Here is a 21,209-nt window from a genome sequence, read left to right as displayed (position 1 = left end):
AAATACAACCCAAACTATAGTTTTGGAACGAAATGAGTAAAAGAAAATAAAAATAAAGAGATTGGACAATGCTTTCTAAAAACACGAGGTAGCTCATCTAGTTTTTAATCATGTGCAAACTTTTCAAATCTAAGGTTGATTATAAACAATTTTGCTACGAAAATAAATGGTATTGTGAGAAAGTTATGCTTAAATTAAATTTTGTTCCTTGTGGAGATGCTCTTGTGAATTAGTTATTGTGTTAGTCTTTTTGCACTATTCAATCTAAGGTAAAAAAGTATCATTTCAATGCCTAAACTCTATAACAAATTTTACGTCCCATCACTATTTTTCGCGGGAAAAAGTTCGAAAAAAGATAACCAAAAACATCCTAAAAGATACTAATATTTTGCTTATGTTAAAGACCGAGCCGCGTATCGTCTTTTAAATTTGTCATTCTTATTTTTGTCATTGTTAAAGTTCTGCAAATATTTGTTTGGGTCATATTCGTAACAGAATATAATATTTTACATGAAATTTTGTTTTTTAAAATTGAACTAATCCCGAATTATCATAGAAAAACTAGAGATCTAGGAGCAGCCAGCACAACACAAAATTGCTGCAATCTAAGGTTCTACACAAAACATAACACTGTCTCGGCAATGAAAGGACCTCATCGGACCAATATTCGTGCCTCCTCCAAAGTACCGAAATTCCGATGCTTCCCATCAGCTACGTTAGCCAGCCGGAAGCCGCGGCTCGCCAGCTGGTTGATCAGCAATGTCTCAATCCGGCAAGCCACGCTCTTTCCGCTCACCAAAAAATACAAAAACACCGCGCTTTCCATTCCTTCGCCTCCCCGATGGGCACGCACGCGCCCCTCAAGATCGTCCGTCTTTACAAAAAAACAAAAAAAAAAACATTACATTTCAAAAAAACGACGACAAAAAGGAAGCTACCGGAAAATTGATACCTCTCCGACGTAGAGTTTCCCGTCTGGTCGGAGAATTACGTAGACAGTCGAGCAACCGATGGTCGACGGCGGCGGTTGCTCCTTTGCGCCGATCACAACACATTTAACATCGCCGGCTCGACTATTCTGGCTGCAGATGCTAACGACCGCGCTTTCCACTTCCCTACACAAGTTTTCGACTGAATCGCGCAGCTTGGGTTTGGTCGAAACATTCGATTTCGACTTCTCCGGCGACGATGACGTTCGATCTTTTGCGTAGACGGCGTCGTACAATTCCGCCGCTCGTCGAATTAGCTCTTCAGGAACGCCTTCTCGACGAGCTGTTTCGAACGCGAGGCTCTCTTTGCAGATCCCGTCGATCAGTTTCCACGTCGGGACTGTTTGGCCGTTAATACACTCGGTCCCCATAGCTTTGAAGACGGTGTTCTTCAATTTCGTCGGCAAATCGAAGATTCCATGCAGATGCGTCGAGACGACGCCGACGCAACCAACGGCGTCGAGCAATTCGACGACGCTTCCCGCAATGCACGTGCCTTTTGCCGTTTCGGTCCCTCGGCATATCTCGTCAATCAGCACGAGGCTCCTCGAAGTAGCCCGAGTAATAATAGATTGAATCTCAGACATTTCGACCTGAGAAAAAATCGAATTTATAAACTCTAAACCCGAAATACGTCCAGGGTTAAGGCAAGCGACGGAATTCTTACTTGGAACGAGCTCTTTCCATCTGCGGGACTATCGTAGGATTTCATGTGCAGCATAATCGAGTCAAAATGAGGGATAACAGCCGATTCCGCGGGCACCATGAATCCGCATATTGCCAGTAGCACCGCGGCACAAATGGATCTCAACAAGCTCGATTTCCCGCCACCGTTTGGCCCCGTCAGTAGAAACAACGCCTTCATATTCACATCGTTTTGTACGGCACCACCTTGAGCTGAATCGAACCAATACGGCGATAGCCCCGTGATCTCCATGCCCTCAGCTCGACGCAATAGCCGTGTATTCTGCACAAAAATACCACAATTAAACGTCAACCAACTGACCCTCGACAACCTTTTAATAGAAATTAATCGAACCCTTTTAATTAATCGGCCGATGCTTACATGACCGGCCTCAGATCTGTCGAATTCAGTAAGAGTAGGGAAAACCCATTTTCTTCGTCGTCCTTCACTAGATAAAATTGGGAACAGACTTTATTACCGACGCCTCGAATCGACCTCGTATTCAAAAAAAGTCGAGATGGATCACTAACCTTACATGGCTAAACAAAGCCTTCGCAATAACAAGCAACATCGATGCAAATACAAGAATATTGATCTTTGTTTGTAGCTCAGCTGATAATCCTCTCAACAGTTCTATAACTTTTGCCCTCGCCTTGTCGCCGGCATCGTGGTATCTGTAAGAAAATCGGAAGATCCTTGGAGAAACAGGCAACAAAAAACACAAAAGTACTACAAAGCGATCGTTCATTGTAATAACAAGCAATCGGGTACCTGAGTAAAGCATTCTCCACTTTTACCGTGGTGAACCATTCATCTCCGACTTTTTTGCCTTTGGAATCGAAGGCCGGTCTGAGATTTTTTATTTGTTCCTCCCCAGGGGTCCCGGCCCATACAGACGGCACAAAACGTTTTCCCTTGAACCACACGGCTTCGTGTTCACGGGCGTAAAGTATCTCTCCCTTTGGCCCTCCGAGTGGCGACGTTGTAGCTCTAATTCTATATATTATGGGGAGGAAATCTTCTTCGATCTAAAAAATAATATCCCGTCAAATTCACATATATATATACATATAGGGTCATAAACTAGACGAGCTTAGAAGACGTACAGCTTTTGATAAGGCTATTGCTGCCTCGTCTACTTCGGCAAATTCTTGTTCCAAATGAAACCTCTTGACGCGGCCTTTCCAACAGGATTCCATGTCTTCAAAAAACTCGTTCGGAATAACACTATATGAGGTTATCATTTGGTCACTTTCTCCTTCTAGTGAGATAATTTCGCCGATTCTACAAGAAGCTGCCTTGCACTCATCCACCTGGAATGACATTAAGCACGGCGCAACGTCCACAAAAAAACAATAATGATTAAACCGGTAAAACCAAAGGATATCAAAACAGCACACAATGAAACATGAGGAATGAGCCAATTCCGACATTGATTCTTTCAATCCGAAAATTCACTTACTAATGTCTTCAGTTCGACTTTCAATCCGCTAGCCACCCAAGTCGGGTCCATCAATAGCTCAAGAATTTGGTTGAGTTCTGAATTTGTGTATAGTTGTAATATATCATTGAGAACACTTTTTATCTTGCAAAATTCAACGTGATTAGTCTCTTTTGACTCGAGCAACTTCACGAGCTGCAGGTAGCCAAAGTATATATATAGTACACAAGCAACCGAAGAAAGATTTCGTAACAGCATCAAATATCGTACGAATAGAAGTTGAATCCAAATTATGTAATAGAAGCAACATTAAAAGTTAGATATATTTTGATTGTCGGATAATGAATTGAAGAGTTTAGTACTGAATAAGGACAAAGAACGAACCTTGGCTGAAGGAAAACATGTGAAATCAGGAATCGAGCATGTTACATTGCTCATTAGTTTGCAGGCTTCTGCAAAGAAAGGAAAGAAAAAACATAACTAGAAGAAAATTGTAAGGATGCAACAAAACTACTAACAAATTTCGGTATGAAAGTTAACCAGGCGACATGTGGATACAAAAGCGTGATTCTTTGTAATAATAACAACATACCTTGTATTTTCGATGCAATCCCATAGGGAGGAGGGTTTAAAAGCAGATCCCGGATATACCTACAAGAGAAGAACAGCTGTCTCTAAAATCTTTAAAATCTTTAAAATGTGTGCTTCACCAAGTATGAAGCAATAGATCCACGTCAGTTCTTAATCTTACATTACAGGAAGGCCCGTACAGTTTGATGGAAGCAGCACTTTGAGTAAGCACGGAATTCCCTCGGTTGGGATTGCACCTGAGAAGATAGAATCGAATGTAATGAAACAAGGACTTATTACATAAACAAGAAATTATGAAAATAAATATACGGTGTATTTATTTAGGATTACCTATTTGCGTAGCCGTTCCAAGGTGCAAAGGACTTGGCCTATTTTCGGAAGCAATTGTAACATTTCTGAATGTTATATCATCTCCATGTCCGTAAAGCTCTTTCACCTGAATTATCACAAATTAATGAATCATTCGGAAGAAAGTACCTAAGAGGCCCAAGCAAATATTTTATCACAACCTTGTACAAAAGCTCGTCCACCGGATCGCCATCAAACCATTCGAATTGTTTGCCATTGCATTCTCCCCATAACAGCCCACCTTCGCCAAATTCTCCCCACCGACAAGTTCCTGTAAGAATATATCTAAACAGATATCAAAGAATATAAACAGCCTCGTATCTCAGTTCACAACTTCGAGTTACAATTTTACTTTGAGTAAATCGATGTGGAATGTATTGTATACCTGAGGAATTGTGTCTCAACGATGTGTGCAAGAACAAATGGTGGCACCGACAGGTACAGAGCTTCGTAACCAGAGCTTCTTCAGTCAGGCCATCCTCAGCTGAATATGTCTTCATCGTTTCCAGCACCGAAACCATGCAGTACCCCTTAGCCGAACGGGATATTCCTTGAGCAAAAAAATCAAGTTCAGCGAATATAATATCATTTCTATTTCTGTATATATTTCACATTAAAATTTTTACAATCATTGCATCAGCAACTATTTTACACTCTCCCCATCAGACAAACTTATACTTATACCATATTAGCTACTAATTTTCTCGTCTACTTAAAAATTACCGTTAATTTAACACATAATAATAGCTTTTCCATTGTCATTAGATCATACATACACTATGGAATAAACTCATTCCTTAAAGAATTTTCCAAAATATCTGCACATAATTTTTATTTTTACACTAAAATACTCCCTCGGTCCAAGCAAAAAGTTAACATTTACTTTTTTTGTAAGAAATAAGAAATAATAGTATTTAAATAGTAACCGATGGTACTTGTGTGTAAAAGACTTTTATTGCTCTTAGAGTTTTAATTTGATGTAATAGTATTGATGTAAATGTTCTTAGAGTTTTTATTTGATGTAATAGTATCGATGTAAGTAAGTATAAGTTTGAGGGTATTTAGAATATATAATGTGGTCAGACTTATATAAAAGAGCTATGTAGTATTTGTAAAGATGAAAATGGTAAAATGTAAACATTTCGAATGGACTGAGAGAATAATCTCTGTGCCTAGTCATACAAGCATAATTTTCATCGACGGAGGAAGTATTAGAACCTATCAACGCTAAAATATAGCAACTCGAAATTGAATTTGTTGACAGGCCTTGATAGACAAAATTCTTATTCATAGAGAATCTGTTAATGCATACCTATCACGGGCATCGGGTCAGGGAAATCAAGATCATGATCATCTCCTACAAGCCCAAACACGTAAGGATTTCCCGGATGTGCATGGCTGAAATTCACTCAACATCAGAACATAGCTTGGAAATACGACGAGGATAGGACAATAATCATACACAGCACTAATAAGTATAATAAATAGAAATAAGCCATCGATGGAACAAAATTACCCAGATATAAACCGGCTTTTACGTGTGCGAGCTTGAGTTGGACCCTGAACTTCTTCAACTATGCACTACAAATTGGAAATCGAATACAAATCCACATTATCTTTTCCCAATTTGAATTGAACTTATAGAAAACTCATAGTTTTAGGCAAAAGCAGAAAATATAAAGGCATGTTACTTACAATTGAGAAGCCATGACGTGTCAGATCATCCAGTGTCTGTCGTAAATTCTGCAAGAACAATAAACATCAAAATTTAGAAGCTAATCGACCCTGTCATGGAAAGGAAACAGGAAAACATCCTAGGAGGTTGGCGTGCTTTGTAATCTTCACAAGAAGAAAACAAACCAAATTAAACATCAGAAGAATGTACTCCTTCTCCAATGAGCCGTAAAGTGCTATCCAAAACAAATTTGCTACCAGTAATACCAGAGCAGCTAGAATATAAGATAACTGCCATGTCGAAGATAGTTTCCGAATCTCCAAATTGTTCGCATGGCTGTGATGTCAGGTTTTGACATATAATTGAGTACCGACATCACTATTTTCAGTCTTCCTAATCCACCAAGGCGTACGTAAACTAGTGTCATAGTATTTCATAGAGATTTTTAGGACTTAGTACCATCACAGGGCAACCAGCCTTTGGGATGCTGTCTGAACGTAGACCACCGAATGGATTTAGTCCAGCATATTCCACAAGAATGCAGGCATCAAAACCAATCGCCTCATAAAAATCACCAACCTTAAAAGAAGTAGCAACTGGTAAGGGTGTAAAACAATGTAAGGCATCATATTAGTAAGATTCATATGCAAGTATTTATACAAAGATAGCTTAAAAGCTCACTTTTATATTCAAACTAAATGTCGTTGGAAAGGAATACATAAAACAAACAATATCCAGGAAAGGAAAAAAGCATGTAAACATACTCTGCATAGCAAAACTTCACGCGGAAATTTTGACTTGAATTGCAGCATCTCCCAATTAAGATTTCCTTCTTTGAGGCTACAATACAGTCAACAAAGAAGCTTTAAAAACATGAGACATCTGGTTAATTTTAAGATAATATAGCAGGCGTGAATAAAAATACACGAAAACAACAAATTAAAGTGTAGCATTGTTTCTGTGGACATGTGGCATAAGAAATTCCCATCGAAGATACGAGGGAATAAAAAATAACTAATGCTCAAACACAGAAATAGAAAAAATAACATTTAAGGCTGTGCAATGTGATTATAAGCCTTTTTTCACTTATCTTCGAGGTTAGAAAAAGAAAACAATTATTTACGCAAGTATTCAAGGAATGAATTTTTTCAGACCAAAACAAAACAAGAAAAGCACTCTCACAACACTAAATTATAAGAGTTTATAAAGCATCATAGCGGGCTTTATTAATCAGAGACACCTATGAAGCACAGAACGATTAAAACTAGAAACTGATAAAAACGAGTTTAAAAAGCACCTTCCATTCCTTAAGTTAGTATCAACACCAAGCAAATTGGTATACGAAAGCCTTTTAACCAGAACTGTAGAAGAAGGCTTTCTGCACATTTGCATTTTCTGAAACCATAAAACAGCCTGATTAAACTTATGGGGAAGATTGATTTATAGCTTAAGTTTATTTAGTAAATCAGGCAAAACAGATATACATTTATATATATATATATGTATATATTATCCAACCTCCTTCCACCAGTCGACATGATAATGGTCTTTCTCTTGCAGGACAACTTTCAATTGTTTGTTTTTCTTGACAGACTTTGTATACAGCTTTCGGTCTTTGAAGCAAAAAATGAGCTCAGACCGCCTGATACTGTTGAAGGCGAATGAGCTGTAATTATTGAATATAGCTTTCAAGATAAAAGTATGCATGCATATAGCTACAAGTTTACTGATAAAAATAAATAACTATATAAATAGAAGTCGTAATCAAATTCTCCTAATCATTCACCAAATGCTTGTGCTTTCCAAACTGGTAAAAGTGAAAATTGTAAGCATAACCTACACAAAGGCAGCGGTTTACGAACATAGAAATAAAATCTGCCGTTTGCAACTTAATTCTGTCTCCTTGCAAGAAATTCGAGAAGGGTACAATAATACACAAACAGAAATCAAAGAATCATCATTCATAATTACAAAGAAAGAAACAAAAAAGAGTGGATGCCATTGTTTCTATGGCTAATCCTTGAACAGCTTCAATTAGCTCCTTCCAAGCTTATTTATCCTAAGATTAAAGAAAAGATAGGCGATTTGTCTTTTAAGAGCTATCCCTCTAGTAAAAAAGATATTAAATTTCCGACGACATGCAAAAAATGATAATAGATCTGCCGAAAACATAATATATTAAACCCTTGAGAATGTATAGAACCCTATTCCGGCCTCGTCCGGCATAGAAATCAGCCGAATCACTCGTGGTATGATACTCTACATCCCTTAAGCATCAGCTTTCTTTTCTACAGCTGATAAAAATCATTATTGTTTGACTTAAGGTTGTGTTTGTTTGGAGGATTGGATTTTAAATTCACTATTCATCCCATTTTTTCGCCTTCTCAAAACATCAAATCAAACACCTATTTTTCATTTTTTATATTATACTAAAAAATCAATTTTACATTCAAAACATCACATCAACATCACATCATTCGAACTATTCAAATTCAAAATTTTTACTATTCAAATACCAACTCAAAATCCAAACCCCCAAACAAACACACCCTATTGATTTGGTGTTCTTCTCAACAAGCAACAGATAGATATCAGCAATGAAAGCCCAGAATTACAGAATCTCAATCCAATCTTTTCTAATGTCCACAAAGTTTTCAGCCATTATTTATATATCAAAAAAAACAAAAACAAAACAAAATTCTAAGCAAACCCCACAATCAAACGCCGAACTCTGTCAGTTGATTCATTTCACAGTCGAATTTTTCAATGGTTTCGCAACAGGCACAAGAGAAATCCCAACCACACATTTCCCAAACTAAATACACGAAGTGTACAAAGAAACCAGAGCCCAAATTCCAAAAGAACAAAACATTCGACGGTGAAAAACAAAAAAAGCACATCATTCTATAAAGGCAAGAGAGCAATGGAGATAGAGAAGTGATGTATTTAGTACAGTGGCGTGGGGGCCGACGGGAAGAAACTCCGGCGGAGGGGCGGGCCGAGCAAGAAGGAGAGAGACCGCCATCGCGGGGCCAGAACGACGACGTTTCGGACCGTGACCCAGTGCATAGCTGCCTTGGGCAGTGTGCGCCAAGGAAAGAGAATATAAAAAACAGAGAAGTTGAGCGTAGGGTAGGGTAGTAGAGTAGAGGCAGCAGTTCCTCTTCCCGCCAGAGCTAATAAGTTGAAGAAGAGGTCTGTATTCTGTAATGGTAATGGAGAACTGAAAATTCGCTTTTTGGTTTTCTATACAGGGACAGTTGGTACGGCATCGATTCGAATCCCCCGTTATCTGGTTCGGACATACTGAATCTTATTTACAAAATAACCTTAAATAGGGTCCGTAACGGCATCAAGAAATGCTCGTCGATCGAGTTTATGGTGATTAATGAAATCCAGGAAATACAAATTGGGTCTGCTGGGACACCAAAATATCTGTTTCTTTATGGTCAAGAAACAATGAACATATGCATTTCTCAGAATAGGACATGGTACGAGGTCGAAATTTCTTGATGATGAACAATAAACATATGCATTTCTTCCTAGTACATTCCTGTGAGTTTAAAGCAGTCTTGATCATGGATTTTAAACTTAAATATATATATATTCTTTTAAATTTAAACTTTTAGATGAGATTGCAGCAACAAATACATCAACAAGGCATCAAATAGGCCATTAAATCATTCTCTAAACAATGCAGGATTGGTTACAACATCAAAAAAAAAAATAAAAAATTCGAAGACTTTCTCTTCTTCCCGCTACTTCTTCCCGCTACTTCTTCCCTTGCGCGAGGCTTACACGCACCGCCCGCCCTTCCAATTCCTACAAAATTGACAAAAACAAACATAGAGATGTAATAAAAGAATTGGCCTCAAAAAGACGGCTCGAGACAAAAACATTTGGTACCACTCCATTTAACGCTTCGAGCGCTGCTTCCATTTCAGCTCTGGTTTCATAGCTCACGAAACCATATCCGCGCGACCTCCCCGTCTCCCCATCATACAAAACCCGTGCTCCCACCACTTTCCCATACTCTTGAAAAGCTTGTGTTAAGCCTTCAGATGTGACAGACCAGGCCAAGTTCCCGACGAATAGTTTGTGCTCGGTCTCGGGATAGAGGGGCTCTTTCGGCTTAGGTTTGTCTGAGAAGTTCACTCTCAAGGTTCGACCGCCGTATTCCTGTGGCAAACATTGACTTGTAAGAACAAAAAAATAATACAATGGTATAGAGCCATTTATTTATCTACATTGCTGCTGCAGAGATGAGAGATTCTGATACTTACTCTTCCATCAAGATTCTCGATTACAACATCGCATTCTTCCACGCTGCTCATTGTCACGAAGGCGAAACCTCGGCTTCGGCCCGTCTCCCTGTCGTATAGAACCTACATTTTTGTAAAATCCCACAACTTAAACATGCCGCAAGGGCTTGTAGTATGTTAAGACCAATTTCGACTAGAGTTGTTAAACGAAACCAGTAGCCCGCAAGTCAAGTTTAACCTAACTCGACTCGTCTATAGAAATAAACTCGGCTCGAGGATGGCTCGGCTGAGCTCGTTAATGATGTTATATTTGTATTATTTTATATATTAATATAATATATAGAATTTTATATCAAAGTCTTTTTTGTTAATAAAATTTAAATATTTTATTGTACTACTTCCGTGCAGCTCGAATCACATTTACTGCTTGTTGATTTTTTAATATTAATTATCATATCAAATCGTAGTGACAAAAATACTAGTGTACAGAATATTATACAAATATAAGAATACTTTTATACAATGATGCAAAGTGTAAATAATCTCAATATATTTAATTTATATATTAGAAGTATATATAAGTCAAGTCGAACTCGAGCTTGATTAAAGTCTAACGAGTGGAGCTCGAACTACTATTTTAGCTTAAATTCTAAACAATCTGAGTCAAGTATGTGGCGATAACACGTTCGAGTTGAGCTCGAACAACGTATACTGGAGCTCGTTCTAATTTTTATCCTTGGTGAATTCGTTCACTACAAATGTTGATCAAGAATTCTACCACGATTAATTCTTGATCAAATTTTCTTGATCCTCTTACGATTCCAATTCCAATAAAAATTCTGATCAAGAAGTCATCAAAACTCTACTGATCCTCAAATGGCAGAAGCCCCAAATTCACAATGAAAGCAATTGAAACAAACACATTTTTAGACCACATTAAAATCATTACCTCAACCAACTCTGGACTAGCGTAGTCTTGAATAATACCAGCAAGCTGTGCACTATCACAGTTGTACGGCAGATTCCCAAAGTAAAGCTTAGTGTTGGGTCCAGTACCATTGTCCTCCGCCGCCTCGGCCTCCGCCGGAGCATCCAAATCCGCCGCCGCCGCCGCCGCCTCCTCCTGCGCGACGGCAGCAGCTATCCGGTAAGCCCTCCGGTTGGTGGTAACGGGGGTGGTGGGGGCGAACTCAAGGCTAAGATGAGAGGTGGAAAGTGATGCATGGTGCAGTGGTGGTAATGATGGTCGGGAACACGAAACCCTGAGGGGATACTGATCGTTGGGGTTGGGAGAGCAGCTCTTGGAGCTTATGCAACATTTCTTCAGTGTGGAAAAGGAAGAGGCGACTGCAGTTGCAGTGGCAGCCATTGTTGATATATCTTTGTTTCTGTTTTCGGTGGAATTGGATTTGGGAGTGGGAGTGGGGAGGGGAAGGGAGATTGTGGTGTGTCCAATGGAATGGGAAACTAGAGATATCTGCGGGATAAGGTTTTTATTATAACTGGCCTTTTCTGGTGGTGGAATTTTCTTGGCCACAAGTGCGTTTTATTTATTACTTGGAATTGGAGTTGAATTAAGGGTGCGGTGTTTTAAAAAAAAAAAAAACATAAACATGCATATTTTTTAAAAAATATTAATATATTATATATATTTATTATTTTTATATTTTTTATATAATTTTTTATACATGTTAAAAAATACTCATTAAAATTATTTTACAAAATAAATACATTTATGCTGCTTTCTTCACACACCAAAATTTGTAATATCGTTTCCAATATATATATATATATAGTAATAATCATTTGGTCTCATCTTAATTGATATGGAGAAGGATCATATGCTGAAATTTTTTAATTTCAGCATACGTACTGAATTGCTTAAAATCTAATTACTTTAATTTATATAATTAAATAATGTAATTAATATAATTATATATAACATATTATAAGGTTCACCATGGGTGCTGAATTAAAAAATTCAGCACCCAATCCATGCCGAATTGATATTTATTTTTCATTTTTGGTCTATTTAATAACAATTGATATTTTTCTATTTTAAATAAAATTTATTAAATCAAAGCATATTTAACAAATATAATTAATTTAATTCACCACATAACATATAAAATCATAAGTCATCGCCTACGACCTAATTAAAACTTCTTTATTTGTATCTTTCTTCTAAAAAACAAATATTTCTATATTTAAAACATCTTCTATTACAAAATGCAAGAAAAATAAATAATGCAGAAAATTAAAGTGATGATTCCCCAATAATTTCCAAAAAATTTATTTGTGAGACGAATGAGGTAACTTGAGCTCTTAGAATCAGTTGTGGATGGGAACGGTCCCGCACTCGTGCTGGTCGAGGGCGATTATGGTGGGAAAAATTGTTGTTTGATGAGAATGGTTACGATTGATTTAAAAAATTTAGCACGGCGCTAATTTTTTAAATCAGCACTCATAATATATATTGTATAAGAGTATATCATGTATTAAAATCAACAGTTGTATTTGTTAGTTTATGCATTATATTATTATATACAATGTGTTATTTGTAATAATATTACGTGTTGCTAGTCAATTCACAATGTGCTTTCCAGCAAAGCGCTGAGTTTAAAATTCAGCACGGTAACAACCGCTGATGTTTGATACACTGTTTTGAAAAAAAAAAAAAAAAAATCCTTCCATTCAATCGACCGAATTTGGGGTGTCGATTGCATTTGTCCAAATGGGGTGATTTTTGTCCGAAATTGGGGCTGAATTTTTGTGTTAACAATTATTTTTTCATCTCGAAAATATTATTTTTTATTATTTTGGTTTGTCTCGCTTAAAGTACATAAACTATAAATATATCATTATATATATAATGATATACATAACATACAAAAAAAAAAATATCAAAATGATTTTACATATATTCACTAATCAATAAAATACTAAATACTTATATATTTGCAAATAATCCAACTTAATCCACCCTTACAAGTAAGTAGGAAGTATCAAACTCCACCTTATCAAATCTCTTTAAAAAATTATGCCGAGAGAGAACCTTAGTGTCACGAGTTGACATTCCTGCCCTAAATTCTCGGTCATAATTCGTCTCATGTGTGCAAGTCCCTATCTTATACGGCTAATGAACGACATATGTCTTGATGCAGGTACGTGTTCCGCATTATTCTCTCATACTGTATGGTATATCCTGGGCGTGTTGTGCATAGGAGAACGGCTGGTTTAAACCTAAGTGCGGGCGTGGCCTAGGTGCCGGGCGTGTTAGCTTCCAGACACGTTATATATGGCATCAAAGCACCTTGACGCTGGTGGCAAACGAAGCGACAGAGCGGGGCATTACTCGGTGGAGGAGCATGTCTGTGGGTACGTCAAGGAAGAGCATCTCCCAAAGGAACTGGACATTCAGAGAGGGAGTACTCCTGAGGTGGGGGAGTATGCTCGATGTTGCTGGTGGGCCAATGTGGCCGAGCTTTGTTCGTAAGGGAAAAACCATGTTAAGAACGATATTCGGGTGAAAAATGCACAAGCTGCAACAAAGGATGTCCCGGATGGTGTGCGGAGACGAGCGGCGGAACGTGGGTCGCCTGTGGGTTGTCCATAGCAAAAGACCTCGTTGGCTTTTGGTGAGCACAAAGAATGAGGGTATGCAGAAGAGGGTCAACGGAGTGACGCTTGAGGCATACCGAGGGCGCAAGAAACAACCTCAGTGCACTTAGTAGTATCGCACAAGTGCTTTTGCGACTTGAAGTGGGGGAGTATTGTCACGTGTTGACATTCCTGCCCCAGGTTCTCGGTCATAGTCCGTCTCATGCGTGCAAGCCTCTGTCCTGTACGGCTAATGAACGGCATATATCTTGGTGCAAGTACGTGTTCCGCATTATTCTCTCATACTATATCGTATATCCCAGACATATTGCGCACAGGGGACGGCTGATCTGGGTCTCAACGCGGGCATGGCCTAGGCCCCGAGCATGTCAGCTTCCGTACACGTTACATTAGGCTTTATTTACACTATTTTTGGAAATTTTGCATTATTTAATTTTTTAAAAAATATGGGGAAAAATAATAATAGTCTTAATATAATTAAAATATATCAATTTTGGTTTCAATATAAAAAAGTTATCAATTGTAGTCCTATTATAAACAATTTTCATTAATTTTGGTCCCTCCATTCAAAAATTAATGAAAATTGTTGACATAGGCGTAACGGGGTTGACTTGGTTGTTGACCTTGAAATAATACGGCCGTATACAATTATATACGTCAATATTGTCACACGGCCGTGTAAAATTATATATCTCCAAGTTGTTACATGGTCATATACAATTATACACGTCCATGTTGTCTCACGGCCGTGTACAATTATACACACTCACGTTATTTTACGGTCATGTTTAATTGTATATGATCATATATATTTATGTTTTGATCTAAATTTTTGTTTTTTTGGTTATATTTTTTTATATATATAAAATATATATTAAATTTAAAATAATTAATATAATAAATTAAATTGTATCAATTTGAAAATTTTGAAGTCCAATTCGACTGTTTTATGTATAGCTCTCTTGCTAATCCCGTTACGTCTACATTAGTAATTTTTATTAATTTTTTAATTGTGAGACCAAAATCCTTCCACAAACATGAGTGTGTTTATATGATGTATTTTTGAATGGTGAGATCAAAATCCATCCACGTTATTTGTTTATAATATGACTAAAATTGACGAGTATGTTTGTTTGAAAGTTTGAAATTTGAATAATAATAAAAAATAAATAAAAAAATTAAATTGAAATAATTGTATAATGCAATATAAAGAGTGTTGATACGATGTTTAATTGGATTTTTGTGGAAAGATTTTGGTTAATAGTAAAATTATGGGCAAAATCTTCTAATATAATACACTTTATGAATTTTTTTATATTAGAATAAAAATTTTTACATTTTAATTATATTAGGATTACTATTATTTTTTTTTTTTTCATTTCAATTATATCATCTATTCTAAATTCTTTTTTTTTTCTAAAAAAATATAACAAAAATAAAATTTTAGACCGAAACAAATAAATACACGGTCGTGTACAATTAAACACGACCGTGTGACAACATGAGCGCGCATAATTATACAAAGCCATGTTATAACATAGGCATATATAATTTGTACACGAGCGTATTGTTTTCAGGCCGGCTACTATCACGTCAACCCCGTTATGTCTATATCATCATTTTTTGTAAATATTTTAATAATAAGACTAAAATTGATTGAAATTATTTATAATTAAGCTAAAATTGATGAGTTTTTTTTTTTGAATATATTGAGATCAACATTGATACATTTTAGTTATACTGTACTATATTTATTTTTTTACAAAATAGTATAGTATAAAATTTGCTATTATTCTTTTGATAAGTTTTAATAAAAAATTGATTTGAATTTGATATTACAATGATATATGATTAGATATTTGTGAGATTTTCTTATTTTTCAATTCAAATAGAAACCCAAGTATGGATGTAAAAGAAACAAATACTATTTTTGATTTTTGATTTTTTTTGTTTAAAATGATTTTATAAATTGTATAATAGTAAAAGGAAAAAAATTACTAGTAATTACCTTACAAATGGAGGGCAAAATAGACAAAAGCTTCTGTGTCCGCTCTGGCATTAGCAATCCTGGCGTGGCAGTATTGTTGAGCAAATTAATTAGTGTGTTCGTTTGTAATATTTTACCAGAATATTACTATTCATCAAATAATTTTTTAAAAAAAATCAAAATTAAAAATAATTTTTTTTTATTACTTCAAAAATAATTTTATATTCAAAATATTAAATCCACATCTATTTATATAATATTATACTATTATTAAATTTCAAAATTTTTACATCTCAATTCCAAACACACGACGCACAATGAATTGCTCAAGTAAATCTGTGACTCACTTCCTCTCTTATTACATGTGCATATATATATGTCTTGGTTTGCTTTTAACTACGAACTGTGATTTTGTGCTTCATTCGACAATTAAGGAACCCACAGCAATCGCAATGGTGAGATCCAATTACAAGTGCAAATGAGTCTTTGGGTGTCTTCTTAATGGTTGCAAGGTAATGGAACATGTCGTTCGGGCGCTCAAACAATTCCTCAATTCGAGACGCAATTTCGAGTATCGTACTTTCGCGGCTATGGTGGACTTGAGGCCATTCAATTCAAGGATCTCAAGCTTCATGAGAAGTGGTCTTGTTGAAGAAGCACAAGACCTGTTCGACAAAATGCCTCAGAGAAGCACAGTCTCGTATAATGCTATGATCAGAGGATATTTTCAGAACAGACTTTATGAAAAGGCTGTGTTTATCTACAACCAAATGCCTGTCCGTGATACATTCTCGTACAACACGATGATCGCCGGATTAATGCAGTTCGGGAACGTTGAAGGAGCTGAAGCTGTTTTCAAAACCATGGCGTGTAGGGATGTTGTAACTTGGAATTCGATGATTTCAGGGTATGTTAATAATGATTGGGTCGATGATGCAGTCAGGATGTTTAATTCGATGCCGTCGAAAGATGTTGTTTCGTGGAATTTGATCATTGCAGGGTTAGTTAAAGTTGGGAAGCTGGATGAGGCTGTAAAGTTGTTTCGAGGAATGAGTAACCGCGACGTCGCGTCATGGACTATTATAGTGAAAGCATTTTTAGGCGCGGGCCGGATTGTCGAAGCAAGGCGAGTCTTTGATGCAATGCCGGTAAAGGATATTCAAGCCTGGAATACGATGATAGGTGGTTATGTAGAAAACAAAGCTGTCGAAAATGCAGAGGATTTGTTTCACAAGATGCCGGAAAAGGACTGGAATTCATGGAGTGTAATGATAGACGGGTTCGTGTGTAACGGGAGGAGTAACGATGCCTTGAGGCTATTCGAGGAGATGCCGGAGAAATGTGAAAAATCGTGGAATACGATCATTTTTGGATTCGTCAAGAACGGTTTGGCGAGAGAAGCTCACGCCATTGTCGAGAAAAGCCCATTTGGCCGTATCGTTTCTTGTACGAATATCATGGTTGGATACTTCGATATGGGAGAGGTCGAAAGCGCCGTCAAAGTTTTTGAATCGATGCCCTGTCGCGATACGACTGTATGGAATGCTGTTATATGTGGATTAGGCGAAAATGGTCGCGTCGAAGATGGAGTGAATTTGTTTATCGAAATGAAGGAGTACGGTTTCCATCTTGATGAATCGACGTTTACGAGCTCTCTAACTATATGTTCGAACTTGCCGTCCTTAAACCTCGGAAAACAAATTCACGCGGAAGCTGTCAAGCTAGGGATTGATTCTTTTGTTCCTGTCGGTAATGCATTTGTTACGATGTACTCTCGATGCGGCAACATGGACTACGCTCTACTTACGTTTAACGCCATGGCCAGCCACGACAAGATTACGTGGAACTCGATCATATGCGGATTGGCTCACCACGGCCATGGCGAGAAGGCGATAGAGATGTTTGAAAAGATGCGATCAACGGCGAATATGAAGCCCGATCAAATATCTTTTGTTGGTGTTCTTTCTGCGTGTAGCCACGCCGGGCTCGTCGACCATGGAAAACATTACTTCAATCTTATGCAAAACGAATATTCTCTGGAGTCGACGACTGAGCACTATACGTGTATGGTAGATCTGTTGGGAAGATCCGGCCTTATCGACGAAGCCGTTGATCTTTTGAATCAAATGACAGGAGGTGGGCTAGAGATTCGCGCAAGTCTTTGGGGAGCTTTACTCGGGGCATGTCGAATGCATAAGAATTTTTCAATCGCTGAGATCGCCGGAGAAAAGATTTTGGAGATGGAGCCGTCAAACTCAGGTATGTACATGATTCTTGCTGAAATGTATCTCGCCAGCGGGAAGAGGCGAGAAGCTTACGGTGTGTGGAATCGAATGAAAGAGAACGGCGTGAAGAAGCAACCGGGCTGTAGTTGGGTCGAATCGAGCGTTACGGGAAATGTATTTCTATCCGGCGACAGGACACATCCCAACTTCGATAGCATATCCGCCGTGCTGTCGCTGATTTACCGAGAGATAGATACGGAAAACATCCCAACAACTGATGAATAAAGCATTGGAGGGGTATTTTTTAAACTCTGTCGACATTCGCCGTAGAATAGATTCGACGTTTCATTTCTGCCTTTCGATTGCGACAAAATGGCTCGTTCAAACCGTCTTACCTTACATTCGACGCTAAAAAAAAAAGGGCAATCAACAAACCACGCAAACGTTGTATGTTCCAAAATTTTCGACAAATGTTGTCGACATTTTTGTCCAAACTCAAGTCGGGGCAGGTCTTGGGGCGGTCTTTTTCTCATCTTTTTTTTTGGTCGAACTATCCGATGAAGCTCTGTTTTTTGCTCGAATACTGCTTCTTGGCTCTACTAATTCCTTGTTATATCCGCGTGCAGGTGAAGAGCAATCGAAAGCAACGGATTTAGGGAGAATCTTGCATTGTGCGTGCCTGTTGCGATTTTCCAGACCCGGAAGCTGCTCTTTTCTGGCGTGCGATTTCTTCCTCCCGATGATCAAATCGTTCTCTGAATCGAATGAACAAGACACATCAAATTCTACTCTACGTACGTGCGCGCATATATAGAGGTGGAACACAAGCTACATATATACCTGGACTCGACAAAACTGCGCGTGGGCGCGGGGCAGAAGTTGCTCTGGCACTCTTACGGTCCTCGACTGCAGCAGCAGTGTTCTTCCTCTGAGTTTGTTCTGTGGATTCAACAAGCGGTGTTAGCTATTATATTTCATATAAGGCGCAATCGAATAGTATGGCCGGGTAGCAAACCTTTGGACGTGTGAAAGGATGGTGGCGGAGACATTGGGACGTAAGAGCGAGGGATGCGTGCAACGGACACAGGCGACTCATCTGTTGCATCGAAACGATGAAAATGTGTTTTTAGGAACAAACTGCAAGTTGTAATGAAGTTTCTTAGCATTTGGATTATGTGAAGTTCAGCATATAATGTTCAATGGATTCAAATTTATCTTGTAATTCAACATACTTATACTATGGTTGAGCAGTATTGTTCGAAATTCCCAAGTTAAATGTTAGGTAAAGTTGCTCGTAATTTTTCAGTAATTTCGAAATTTTGCGTAAAATCTTATCAATATATTTTAAAAATTGCATAATACTATCTTGTACTTTAAAAAATGTTCTACCACATGAAACCTCTCTTGTGGGATATGACGAAAAGATAGTTTTTTATTTATATTCTTTTGCATGGCGGAGAGTTTCATGCAATATCTTTTAAAATGTAAGAGTATACAACTTTTAAAATAAATAATTTATGTTGTATTTTGAAATAACAAGAGGGGTTTTATGCAACATTTATCAAAGTATAAGGACGCCATGCAGTTTATAAAGTAAATGGAAAATTTATACTTGAGTCTTTAAAATCACATCGGAGAGTTATGAACAAGGTTGCCTAAAGGTTATGCAAATGGCTGTTCTTATTGAAGAACAATACAGAACATTCGAGAAGCAGAGGAAACAGTACTGAAAAGCATGATAGAACAACCAAAAGAATCTTTAATCGATAGATGAAAACGAAGAAGTGTATGATGTTGAGAGAGTGATTGATGACCTGAAGAAGAGGAATGATTGAGAGAAAGCCATTGGAAGGCTTTGAGGGACTCTAGAGAGGTTTTCTCATAGGAATAGCGTTCAGCCTCGTCTCTCTGCGACTGCACCCTAACCTTCACTTTCGGATACACTATTCATTCATTCATTCCAACAATTCGAACCAATCAATCAACCAATCAATCAATCAATTTCACAAACATAAGCAAAACCCAAGCCAGATCGACCAAACCATGAAAGAGCAAAAACAGAAACAACAATTAAAAACTTACTAGATCTTTGTTCCCTTCCTTTTGATGGATGATTTGGGGAGATGAATCGAAGAATCTTCGTCTTTCTTCTTCTTCTTCGAAGAAATTAAAATGAATGATTCTTGGATGGAACCAAAAGTTAAAGAGGAGGAAGGGGAGGGAGGAGGCGTAATGTGAAGAACAAGCAAAACAAAACAAAACAGAACAAAGCAAGGCAAGTCAAATATGAAAAAGAAGAGAATGCGGTGGGGCCCGACTCACACAAGGGAAAGGAAGGTTCATTCGATCGATGTGGTCGGCGGGTCAACTGCCGGATTTCATTTTGGCCTTTGGGTGGGGGTCACTCTCACTCACACACACGCTTTGTTTAAATAGCAACAAATTTGGAAAATTTTAAATTATTTTTTTATTTATTTTTTTATTCACTCACAAATTATATTTTTATTTTAAAAGATTTAATTACAAAATAATTATTTTAAAATATTTTTAGAACGTGTTTGTTTTGTGATTTGATTTTTTTTTTTTTTGTAAAGTATAAAAAATTTTATAGGTAATCTAAGGGTGTGTTTGTTTGGGATTTGAACTGTAAAAATTTTGAATTTGAATAATTGTATGATGTGATATAAATAGGTGTTGACGTGATATTTTGAATGTAAAATTGATTTTTGGTATAATATAAGAAATGAAAGTTAGTTGTTTGATTTGATATTTTTTTGAGAAAAAAATGGGATGAATAGTAAATTTAAAATCCAATCCCCAAACAAACACACCCTAAAAATAAAGAACATGTATAATTAATAACATTTTTGAAAAAATGTGTTAGAAATTTTGTTTATAAAAACAAAGCTTTATTTTACCATCTCATCATAATTTTTATATTATAAAATAATAAGAGTAAAATTATTTTGACACTATTTTTAGTTATCTACTGCAATCAAAATATTATTATTTCTTAAATTCTCTGTATAAGTAAATATTTACTTTCAAATTGGACATAGGTAATATTAAGTATTTTAATACTCTTTCCATCATCTTTCAATTAGGTTTTTTATTTTTTATTTTTTTATTTCAACTAACAAGTTTATATTGTTGGTAAAATATACCAATTTCTATATAATCAATTTAATTAACTTCATATTATATAACAACATATATCATATATGAATTATTCAAAACTCTTTTATTTCTAATTTTTTTCAATAAATACATATTTAAAACTTTTATTTTTTATAAAATTAATTTATTTTAATTATAAATAAATAAATATTTTATTTTTATTATTTAGTTTTTTATTCAAACTTTTTTAGATAACTGCTTTTTTCAA

At 36.7% G+C, this 21,209-nt stretch overlaps 4 protein-coding genes across 6 annotated transcripts; 1 reads left to right on the top strand and 3 right to left on the bottom strand.

Moving 5' to 3' along the window:
* Nucleotides 1-441: 441 nt before the first annotated feature.
* On the bottom strand, nt 442-9,081 carry LOC127249221 (DNA mismatch repair protein MSH1, mitochondrial). Of its 3 annotated transcripts, none has more exons than XM_051271928.1 (22): nt 8,683-9,081; nt 7,248-7,395; nt 7,027-7,124; nt 6,494-6,569; nt 6,189-6,308; nt 5,750-5,797; nt 5,571-5,635; nt 5,367-5,452; nt 4,440-4,604; nt 4,216-4,325; nt 4,037-4,142; nt 3,867-3,942; nt 3,708-3,766; nt 3,500-3,567; nt 3,137-3,310; nt 2,781-2,987; nt 2,446-2,702; nt 2,205-2,348; nt 2,056-2,122; nt 1,657-1,956; nt 953-1,582; nt 442-874 (listed from the first exon to the last, which is right to left on the bottom strand). In XM_051271928.1, exons 1-22 carry the CDS (start codon nt 8,796-8,798, stop codon nt 653-655), a joined length of 3,342 nt encoding a protein of 1,113 aa, XP_051127885.1. In that variant the 5' UTR covers nt 8,799-9,081; the 3' UTR covers nt 442-652. The 3 variants fall into 3 exon arrangements, with proteins under 3 accessions (XP_051127885.1, XP_051127886.1, XP_051127887.1); XM_051271929.1 differs by having other exon boundaries at nt 7,248-7,377; nt 8,683-9,080; XM_051271930.1 differs by lacking the exons at nt 7,027-7,124; nt 7,248-7,395; nt 8,683-9,081 and having other exon boundaries at nt 6,189-6,325; nt 6,494-6,555.
* Nucleotides 9,082-9,333: 252 nt separating this feature from the next.
* LOC127249222 (28 kDa ribonucleoprotein, chloroplastic) lies at nt 9,334-11,465 on the bottom strand. The gene is made up of 4 exons (XM_051271931.1): nt 10,941-11,465; nt 10,013-10,114; nt 9,636-9,908; nt 9,334-9,551 (listed from the first exon to the last, which is right to left on the bottom strand). The coding sequence occupies exons 1-4, from the start codon at nt 11,358-11,360 to the stop codon at nt 9,501-9,503; spliced, it is 846 nt and encodes a 281-aa protein (XP_051127888.1). The 5' UTR covers nt 11,361-11,465; the 3' UTR covers nt 9,334-9,500.
* Nucleotides 11,466-15,899: 4,434 nt separating this feature from the next.
* LOC127249360 (pentatricopeptide repeat-containing protein At4g02750-like) lies at nt 15,900-18,250 on the top strand. The gene has a single exon (XM_051272117.1). It carries the CDS (start codon nt 16,115-16,117, stop codon nt 18,107-18,109), a length of 1,995 nt encoding a protein of 664 aa, XP_051128074.1. The 5' UTR covers nt 15,900-16,114; the 3' UTR covers nt 18,110-18,250.
* On the bottom strand, nt 18,157-20,095 carry LOC127249361 (uncharacterized). Its single transcript, XM_051272118.1, has 5 exons — nt 19,907-20,095; nt 19,639-19,750; nt 18,840-18,920; nt 18,665-18,763; nt 18,157-18,579 (listed from the first exon to the last, which is right to left on the bottom strand). The coding sequence occupies exons 3-5, from the start codon at nt 18,871-18,873 to the stop codon at nt 18,320-18,322; spliced, it is 393 nt and encodes a 130-aa protein (XP_051128075.1). The 5' UTR covers nt 18,874-18,920; nt 19,639-19,750; nt 19,907-20,095; the 3' UTR covers nt 18,157-18,319.
* Between the last annotated feature and the right edge of the window lie 1,114 nt (nt 20,096-21,209).

Source organism: Andrographis paniculata, unplaced genomic scaffold, assembly GCF_009805555.1.
Source record: "Andrographis paniculata isolate CXL003 unplaced genomic scaffold, ASM980555v1 Contig35END, whole genome shotgun sequence".
NCBI lineage: Eukaryota > Viridiplantae > Streptophyta > Magnoliopsida > Lamiales > Acanthaceae > Andrographis > Andrographis paniculata.
Note: the sequence above shows the minus strand (reverse complement) of the source record. Positions and strands in the feature narration are given on the sequence as shown.